The sequence below is a fragment of the Xenopus tropicalis genome, chromosome 4, assembly GCF_000004195.4.
Source record: "Xenopus tropicalis strain Nigerian chromosome 4, UCB_Xtro_10.0, whole genome shotgun sequence".
Classification (NCBI taxonomy): Eukaryota; Metazoa; Chordata; class Amphibia; order Anura; family Pipidae; genus Xenopus; species Xenopus tropicalis.
In genome coordinates this window covers 40,381,622-40,391,842 of record NC_030680.2, presented here as the reverse complement: position 1 = coordinate 40,391,842, position 10,221 = coordinate 40,381,622, and the positions used below count along the sequence as shown (strand labels likewise).

General features: G+C 39.2%; 1 protein-coding gene across 1 annotated transcript; it reads right to left on the bottom strand.

Moving 5' to 3' along the window:
- Positions 1 to 1,358: 1,358 nt before the first annotated feature.
- Positions 1,359 to 9,442, bottom strand: men1 (menin 1). The gene is given in 9 exon segments (NM_001016361.2): positions 1,359 to 1,844; positions 3,026 to 3,178; positions 3,261 to 3,369; positions 3,551 to 3,687; positions 3,765 to 3,852; positions 3,977 to 4,017; positions 5,411 to 5,539; positions 5,684 to 5,892; positions 8,561 to 9,442. Coding segments are annotated over 9 exon segments (2,028 nt in total). The 5' UTR covers positions 9,357 to 9,442; the 3' UTR covers positions 1,359 to 1,478.
- Positions 9,443 to 10,221: the final 779 nt, after the last annotated feature.

Below are 10,221 nucleotides of genomic sequence, written 5' to 3'. Positions count from 1 at the left end.
GCACTTACTCTGCTATAGCCAGTCCAGACGTATATTCCTAAGAAATGGCCATATATTCTGCTATTGACTAGCTTTCGTACATATAAAGAGTGACTACAATGTAATTGCACAAACAGTAGCACAAGTTACAAGTTTATTTAAAGTTATACTTTATGCTACCCCGAGATGCTGCTATCTCAAGCAGATAAACATGATACACAGAGTTGTCAGTATTACCGTGAAAACTGAGGGTTTTGCTCTCCAGCCCCATTACCCTTCTTCCAATATAGAACAGGGTAGAATATTATTTCTGTACAGTGTGCAGCCCAGACTTCAGGCTTGGAAAAGACGCAACAACCAAGTATGCTGGAGACATTGTGCTAATTGGTGCTCCAGTCCATCTGGTCTAACCACTTCTGCCAACCACAGGGTCACGGCTACAAATGTTGTGCAGGAGTTGTGTCTTGGTATGTAACTAGGTAAATGTATCTGTCAGTTTTTTGACTGCTTAGAAATGCAGTGCCAAACACTTAGTTGCCCTCTGTTAAATAAAAAAGGGAAATGCGAAATGCCTGCATCACCTGTAGAAACACCCCATATGCAACTCCCATTGACGTTGCTGGTTTGGAGGCAAGTTTTGAAAGCACAGAGACACAGTTTTACTCCAAGAAGAGCATCCTACAGGCCAGCAGTCCACATGGGGCTACCAAATAGCCTTTCACAGCCCTTATTTGACATCCCCAAATAACTTTTTTCATGCTTGTGTGGCTCACAAACACTTTTTAGTGTAAAAAAGATTGGGGATCCCTGCTGTAGTCTGCCATTCCACACAGGGACTACCAAATAACCAATCACATCCCTTATTTGGTACTCCAGGTACATTTTTCATGCTTGTGTTGCTCCCAACTCTTTTTACATTTAAATGCGACTCACGGGTAAAAAAGGTTGGGGATCCCTGCCTTAAAGGAATAGTTCAGTGTAAAAATGAAACTGGGTAAAATAAAAAACTAACAAACTAACTAAACTATTATGTTCCATGTGCCCCCCCTAAAGTCACTGACTAACTAAGAGGTTAGAGAGCTGAAAGCAGGAAGTAGAGTTCTGGCTGTTATGTTAGACATCTGCTCACTCCAGCCTTTATCGATTACATTTTTTCCCAACTATATTACAGTTATTTTTTTATCTTGCACAGTCTATGCATTTCACCCAGTTTCATTTTTACACTGAACTAAGCCTTTAAAAGATCTATACTAATAAAAAAATGCAAATTATTCCATATGAAGTATTAAAATAAATAAGTCCTCCTTGTATTTTTGTTTGCTACCCAGCTCAGTGAAGGCATGCTTTTTATCAGTACATGATTCATTAAAACACAATTATTAATACTAAAATTTAAATATTTATTTTCTCAAAAGAAAAAAAAACTGCTCAGTAACAAAAATAAAACTTTAAATTGTTCCATTATATACCCTTTCTGGGTAAGCATTTCACTTATTTTCTTACACCCCTTTGCGCTGTCTTTTTAAATAGCCCAGATTATAATCTCTTGCACCAGACCCTCGGGCTCTTTTTGGCTGTACTTGTGACTGAGCAGTAAGTTGCAATTTAATGGCACTGGAGTTCACTTTTGCAGCCACTAACAGCTCCTTCATGCCTTTCATTTTCTGACTTTGAAATGTGAATGTGAGCAATTGTTCATGTTCTGATTCTTCTACTTTTTGCTCAGGAGAGGGTCCATCATTTGAAGAAGGTTGGGTGGGCTCTCCAGTTTTAGACTCTCGACGTGGACCCCTTCTTCTGGAGTCTTCAGAATCATCATCCTCATTTGAAGAGTCTGAGCTCAATAATGTAATCTGCTGCCTGACCTGAGGGCCAGATAAATATACTTTAACAAACATGCTAATATTTTGTAGTTATACTCTCGTATTATCATTTTACTTTCCCATATCTTTTGGCTTCATGCATAATGGTTACATGTTCCACAGGCTGATATTGATTTTTATCTCCATTTATATTGCTAATTGTTTTCACAAATAATTTCCATACATTTTGTGGCAGCAGCTTTACATAATATTAGTGTGTTCAGTTATATTAATATTATTGATCTGATATTAAAGTTGATGTGAAACAATTATGATTATAATTGGAGATGATACAAAAGTCAGTCTGTGGATCATGTATCTATATACCTGATAGCGGTTTATTTTTCTTTACAGTTTGCAAAATGTATTGCTTTGCTACCCACATAGATTTTTGTACATTAAGCGCAAAGGTTTTTAATTAAAGAGAATAGGCAGATAAGCCAAAATAAAAGCATTGTTTGTTTAAAGGAGAAGGAAAGGCCAAAATGTTAGGCACCCCCAAGTGACTTAAATTGCTTACCTTGTAGCCTGGGGTAGCTGTGAGCGCTTCCCTCTTCCTTGTTGGCGCGCTTGCGCAGTAGAGTAAAAAGCCAAACTTTAACAAGAAAGTCGGATTTTCACTTTACTGCGCATGCCCCGGCAGAAGAAAGAGGAAGAAGGAAGCACTCGCTCAAGGTACCCCGGGCTGGTGCTGTTTTCTCCTAACAGGGGCACCAGCCCGGGGTACAAGGTAAGTGATTTAAGACACTTGGGGGTGCCTAGCATTTTGCACCCCCAAGTGACTTAGCCTTTCCTTCTCTATTAAATAAGACACTATGAGAAATCACATGGCTGCATTTTGGAGTTTGTTGATAACAGGTTTCTAGAGAATAGATTTTGAACATCAGCCAGTACTACATATTGTCGTATCCCAATTATCCAACAGGGATATATTTACCATAGAAAAAGTGGTAGTTACAGGTCCCCATGCAATTACATTATGGTTCTGTTTGCATAAGTACCGGTCTAATATATTACTCACAAAAGTGCATATCCAAAAATGCCCATTTTAAAAGAGCCTTTTTATTTCTACATATTAACAGAGGATTAAAACACACATCTATCAAGTTTAACCCACTGAAATAGTTTAAACTTGTAATTTTTTTTTTCAGCCTTTCATTGTGGAAGCTCTATTAAATTCTCACCTGAGCATCAAATCTTCCCAGAGACTGTACCAAGAAAGTTGCCCATCCAACATGTAAGACAGGGGTTGGACTGTCTTCTTCCCATTTGCAGATTCCATCATAGAAACGTAGGAGGTTTGCAAAGCATACAGGGTCTTGAAGAGCAGAACCAGACTAAAAAAAACAAAAAACAAAAACAATGGCAAATGCTTCTGCTACCTGTACAGTGATTAGAAATGCCTCATTGGCTACTCACCGGACCATCAGGTGACATGGCTTCCTCCTTCAAAAGATTGGGTAACAAATCATTGGCTATATCAAACAGATCTTTATAGATCTCTTCATCTTCACGGCAATAATTGTAACTGGAAAAAAAACGCAGATAAATTATTATATTAAAGGGAAATATTTTTAAAGGAGGGGATGAAAGTTTTGAAAAATTACAATGAGAAAGAGGCATGGAATAAATTTAGGTGGCAGAAATAAAACCAGAATATGGTTCAAAAGTAGAAGGTAGAAAAGGAAAATTGACAAAAAACAGCTCACGTTTGGATGACTGCAGAAGTCTCAGCCCAGGCTTTTAGTGCCTCTCGTATATCTTTATTCCGACAGTGATAAGCAGCCAAATAAATGTGTGGATATAAGTGCTGATTCTCATAGTGAAGACGAGAAGAGGAAACAGCCTGTGAGACAGTTAACAGTAACGGTCATGTAAGAAAATATAAGAAAAGAAAAACAAGAATTTAAAACAAATGATAACCTTATGATAGATTTCCAGGGGATTGGGACGTCCATGGGTTGCAGCCAAATCTTCGAGGTCTGCCAAATTACCCAGAGCCATGGGATATCTGTATGGGTAAGGTAAAGAAATGGTATCAATTCAGTAAGAAAGACAGATACTATGTAAACAATATTTTGAGATCCTATAGGACCCCCCCCTCCCAAACAAAGAACAAGCATACAAAATCTTACTTGTCCAGGTGTCCTCCATCAAACAATACCCACAGCAACTTCTGTATTGAGACAAAAAAATATGTTACATTCTGGAAGTCATCATGCCTTAATTTTTCAAACTCTGGTTCTAAAAACACATTTTTGGTATGCCTATTCCATACATAATTTCCTACATAATTAGCTTTCTAATTATGTGGGATTATAAGTACTGTTTGGCGCAACCGGTCAGTGCAGAAGTATGTCAGTGCCTGCAGTCAGTGGTAACTCAGTGATTATTTTCCTTATACGTAAATGTATTGGTTAAGTTTGCCTAAAAATCAGTTCCTAAAGGTACAGATGTATAATGAAAAAAAAAAATAAAAATAGACATACAGATTAGCAGCTAGATAACTCCAGCGTCTCAAGGAAAATCTAAAAACCCATTGCTTAGGACAGTGCTTCTCAAACTTAGAAACCAGTCTCTTGTGAGGGGGTTTGGTGAAAAAGTGAACTCCTCAAAAAATGTTACAAATAAAGGCTACTTTTATTTATGTTGATTTTATATTTCCAGCTTGCCCCTGTCACTGTTCCAACATTTTTTATATATTTACACATGCACACATTATTATTGTGGGCTCTGCACAGGTCTCTAGCATGTACTCTCAACTTAACTTTTTTCCATACCACAAGCATTCTTGCTGATTGGCAGCTAGGTATTCTACAATTCCGATTGCAGATTAAATATCACTAACAATTACAAAGCTACGCTTTTCAAGTCTATTACCGTTATCCCATATATGAACATCTGGTATTTTTGTGTGCATGTCTGCATAGTTACTTTTGCTTTCTAAACTATGTAACCCAGATGTCTATGGACTCTCTAAACTAAACAGAATTCTGTACTGCACCATGTTTTTTAATTATCAATGGCTTGGGCAATGGAGGTGAATTAATCTTCCAGTAAATGATGAAACTAGATGGGGACATTATTGATAATGTCACTGGTACAACTGATAAGCTTGTTATACTTACTAATCAAATGATAGTTTAGAAGCAGAGTTTACTTTGTAATGGTGCCAACAGGTAGAGCACTTTATCGCCTGACAGAAAATTTCCTCTCCTGTGGGTAATGGAGTGCCAGATAATACCTGCACCTTCAAATTGGCTGGAATTGCCACTTTATCACATTACAGAAAAACTCCTTCTTCCACATTTTAGGGTAATTATCCAAGATTGCTGCATGTAATGTGTTTTACATGCAGTGATTTTAACTAATATGAAGGGATAGGTAATGTTGGGGGCTTCTTCACCCACGAGAGAGGAGATTTCTCACTGGGCAATGAAGCACCCTATGGACAGGGCACTTACTGTTTGAAATATGTAGCATTAAACTTAAATCCTAAACCTGTCATTTAGTCATCCTGTATTTAATCAGTCAGTCATCTTGTCACCTTGTTGGTATCAGTAGATCACCTGCTGCAGCTGCAGCAACTCCAGGCTGTCTGTGTGAGCATCAATTGAAGGGTTTATGGCACAAACCATGAAAGCCACCTCCATGTGGCGGTCACAACGCAAATACCGACCATTTAAATAAAGCCAGCTCTGGAATGAGAACAAATATGAAGATTTTAAAAGGAACAGAGAAAGTATTTGCAAATATTAAAAACTCATTTTAACAATACCTGCAAGGTTTCCTTTTACGGACATTTACATAGACTGTAGTTGGGAGGAAACCAAAGTAATTACCTTCTCCAAGACACCCGAGCTTACAGACTGCCCCCTTCTGTCCTCGTTTCCTTTTCCATGCCAAGTTACTTCAGCTGTCTGCTCTCCATCTTTTCCAAACACAACCCACGCATGGTCTTCTGATAAAGCTAAATGTACATCAGAGAGTCCAAGAACCTGACAGGCAGCCACCACTGCAAAAGCCACCCCAGGTGAGTCCAATTTTGTACCTAGAGTACAGGTAAGGGAGAAGAAAGAAAAATACCATATGATCTCACCTTTTTAAAATTTTCTTGTTACAAAAAAAAACAAACACAGGATAATACAGCTATTTTTTTAAAAAAAAGATGAACTATAGTGAAAAGGAGATCAATATAACTATCGACTTTCATAAATAAAGTATTTCACAGCTTTTAATTTTTAACTACATGCTGAAAAGCATTTTCCATCTTGCAAAACCTCTCCATAACTGTTGTATAGATTTGGTGCTGAAAATCACAGCTTTAAATATGTTAAGGATCAGTTCCCCTATGCAGACATTCCTTTGCTAGAAATAAATCCTTCCTGTAAGGTTTGCTTTCTTCTTACCAAAGAGATATCTATTACACTGGCAAACCAGGTGTTCTGTAAAAAGGTTGCTGTGTAACAGATACCTGTAAGGCGGAAATAGAGAGGGTAGTGTTCAAATGAAAGATTTATTAGGAGCAAAAGGAATAGATTTTCGACACCAAAGTATCTAATAGGATGTAACGCACTCTTGCTGCTATTAAATGTAAAAGTAACATTTAATTATGACTCGAAGTGTCTTCAGTTACAAAGAAGATGTCGGCCAGGTACGCAGCTGCGCTGCTGTTTTAGCTTGGGGTTAGCGATAGGGACAGTTGTTAAACTTAGAAAATATGCGATAAGGGAGAGGTGAGGGGGGGTCAAGGCAGTGCTAGTAAAGGGGGCTTGTATAGTTCTCCATTAACAGAGAAATGAAAGGAAGGTATAGATCTGTAAGTAGGTAAAACAGAAAATTGTAAAGAAGCAACGCCAGTCTCAGGGCTTAAAGTGCATGTGCAGAGCCCTAAATATTCCTGTGTACTCTATATGCAACATTGTGAAAATATTGGAGGCCCATGGCACTGTAGCCATTCACCCTGGACCCACCTGTTGAGAAAGAAAGCACAACAGGAATTCACCAAAACACACCTGAACAAGCCAAATCCTTCTGGACAAATGTCCAGTAGACCCTTACGATTATTTTAAAGCACTTCTTTGTTTACACACAGAAAGGAGATTTCAAAGAAAATCAGATATCATAGAGGTTCATTTATATTTTGGGTTTCTTTGCTGCCCCTGGAACGAAGTGCCTTCACTGTGTGCCTGACATCATATCAGACTACCACGGTATTTGGAGCACCTATTGTCAGAAAGCTGGGTCTCTGTCACAGATCACATGACTTTCAGAAGGACAATGACCGAAAGAACACTTCAAAAAGCACCTGGGAATGATTGAAGGCGAAGACACATGGAGTTACTAGTGACAGCTACTTACCGTGGCTACTAAAATAGACAATAATTGACTCTACGTGTGTTTTAGCAGTGGCAATTCTCAGTATTGTCTATGGCAGGGTATTTTCTGGTGTTTAGTAGCCATCAGAAAGAAGCTGCTACTAGTAGCTCTGTCTTCATTCTAAAGAAAAACAGGGGACTGCTCTAAAGTGCCCAACAATTAGTCCAGATCTAAATTCCCATGAACATGTGTGGAGAAATCTGAAAACTGCAATTGGGAGATGGCATCCTTAGAAGCTGGGAGAACTGGAGCAGTTTGCAAAAAAGAGTGGTCCAAACAGTTAGCAGAAAGATACAGAAAGCTCACTCATGGCTATAAGAAGTTTTTTGTTTCAGTCATTCTTTCCAAAGGGTATGCTAGCAAATATTAAAGAACAGTAACACCCAAAAATAAAATTGTTTTAACATAATGTAGTGTTGCTCTGCGTTAGTTAAAAAGTGTGTTTGCTTTAGCAATGCTACTACTGTGTATATAAACAGGTGGCTGTGTAGCAAGAGGCAAATTAAATAGGGCTACGTGGCACAGATTAAATATGGGATAACAGATAACCCCATTATATTCTACAGAGCTTACCTGCAATTTGCTATTTAACCTGTGCCTTTTCTGCTTTGAATGGCTGCCCCCACAACTACAGAGAAGCTTATTTATATACTTCTATTTTACTATAGTAGTGTTTCTGAAGGAAACACACAAGCAAATCTAGGGTGTCAGTCATTTTGTCAGACCTAAAAGTATATGTAACATTCTGGGGCTGATTTACTAATCCATGAATTCGAAAAATTCGGATTGGAAAAGAACATTTTGCGACTTTTTCGTATTTTTTTTCGTTGCCATTACGACTTTATCGTAAATTGTCGCGACATTTTCGTAGCCGTTACGACTTTCGCGGAAAGTGCTGACTTTTTCGTAGCCGTTACGATTTGCTCGTATATTGTCACGACTTTTTCGTATTGAGCGCTCGTAAACGGCGGGCAAAACTTTCAGACTTTGCATGATTTTGGAAGCCTCCCATAGGACTCAATGGCACTCTGCAGCTCCAACCTGGCCCAAGAAAAGTCACGATACTGAAGCTTGAATGAATCCGAAACTTTCGTACTTGGTGCGAAGGCTACGAAAAAGTATCGACAATTCGCGCAAGTCGTAACGCTACGAAAAAGTTGCGACAATTTGCGAAACAGTCGTAACGGCTACGAAAAAGTCGCAACAATTTATGAAAAAATCGCAAAATACCGATCATTACGAAAAAAACGCATTCGGACCATTTTATATGTAAGTTCACACATAGCTAAACAAATATAACTGGAAAAAAACCCACTTGTATAAAATCAACAATCTCTTACCTGTTACAAAACTAAATAGTGATTGTATATGGGCTCTGTCTTTGAAATATGAACGACTCAGCCCATTCCAGATAACATCTGACACTCTCCGGATTAGTTCACGTCCAGACACACCATCTTCTCTGGGATAACAAGACAGATCCACTGCTCCACGAGTCTGGGCTGTGAAGCGGGCATGAAGTGCTTGTGCAACTGACAACTCCAGTGCTGGAAAATATGGAATTCCGAGCCTAGCCGATTCTGCTTTAGAAGTTTCATTTGATGGCCCCTCTTTAACTGGCCCTTTAGCCTCTTTTCTCTGAGCTGCCTTAGAATGAAGGTTCTTATTGGTGCTGTCTTCATTTCCTTCATCCTTGTCTCTTTTTTCTTCTGAGCATTCTCTTCCACTTTTGCTATTCTCCTTAGTTGAGGATGTTATTTCAACAGAACTTACTTCCCCTTCTTTTTTTGTGTGCCCCCCTGAGCCACCCTTTCTTGTAATGTCAGCCCTTGTTTCTCTCTTTCCCTGCTCTGCCTTTATACTTTCATTCTTCCCTTGTTTACTGGAGATCTTTCTGTTTACCTTTGCTCCTTCGCCACCAATTTTAGCTAATAAAGCCGGGCCTGTATCTGGCAGGGAAGACACATTAGTAGGCACTACACGATTGACTGCTAGAAAGTGCTCAACAAACCCTAAAGTGAGAGATAGCAGGGCCAAGTCAGGTTCGGGGCGCGACAGCTCCCACTGAAAGAGACTGACTAACGAATCCAGAGAAGTAATAGGGAAGAAAGACTTTTGGGTCGGAAGGAGCCCCATAATGTCATAAGCTGTTTTAGGGGAACAGAACAAACAACAGATTGATGACTAGAACATAACAAAGTCCAAGCAGAACCGATTACTTGGTAGGCGACATAGCAAATAATTGAATGGAGCTGGAATGCGATCGGATCAAGCACTTCATTTAGAGCATGTCAATCCACAATGGTTGGCCATACCAAAAGCTAACACGCAAATTCCGCTTCCTTAGTGCCTGCGCAACCTGCCATTTACTTGCTTTCTATCTGAGAGTCCCGCTACTTCCACTCCTCCACAAACACTTACGTGCTGCGTCTGACGTATTCGGGGGCGGGGCATCTGGAGTGGCGCTTGCAAAGGCAACTGGAACAGGGTTAGTGACGTAGCACGTACCGTACGTACGTTGGTGGGGAGGAGAAGGCGCGAATTATAATAGCTGAGTAGTCAGAGGCCACCATTCAGCGAGTCATTATTGCGCTGTGTACCTGCCAGTGCCAAAAATTATCCCGCTGCCTGTAAATATCATTATTGGAGAAAACAGACTGGGTGTCAGATGAGCATATTAGGCACACTAGTCTTCTACTTCTGAATAATGGCAGGATTTGATTTTTTAAAAGTTAATTATAATGTGGACTGTGTTTAACCTCCTGCACTAAAGAAGTTTGTCAACAGTAGTGAAATTATTTTTAGTTTTTTTTTTTAACATAACTTTATTAACTATCAATTTTTACTATCGCCCTGCACGTTGCAGAGTGGTGGGGAATTCTATATTATAGGTAGAGCCTAAGTTGGGGTCAAGAAATCCACTGTGATGGTTATTTTACTTTTAGTACTGCTGTGGCGCATTAAACATTAACTCAAGCATTAATTAAACGGGATATTATGG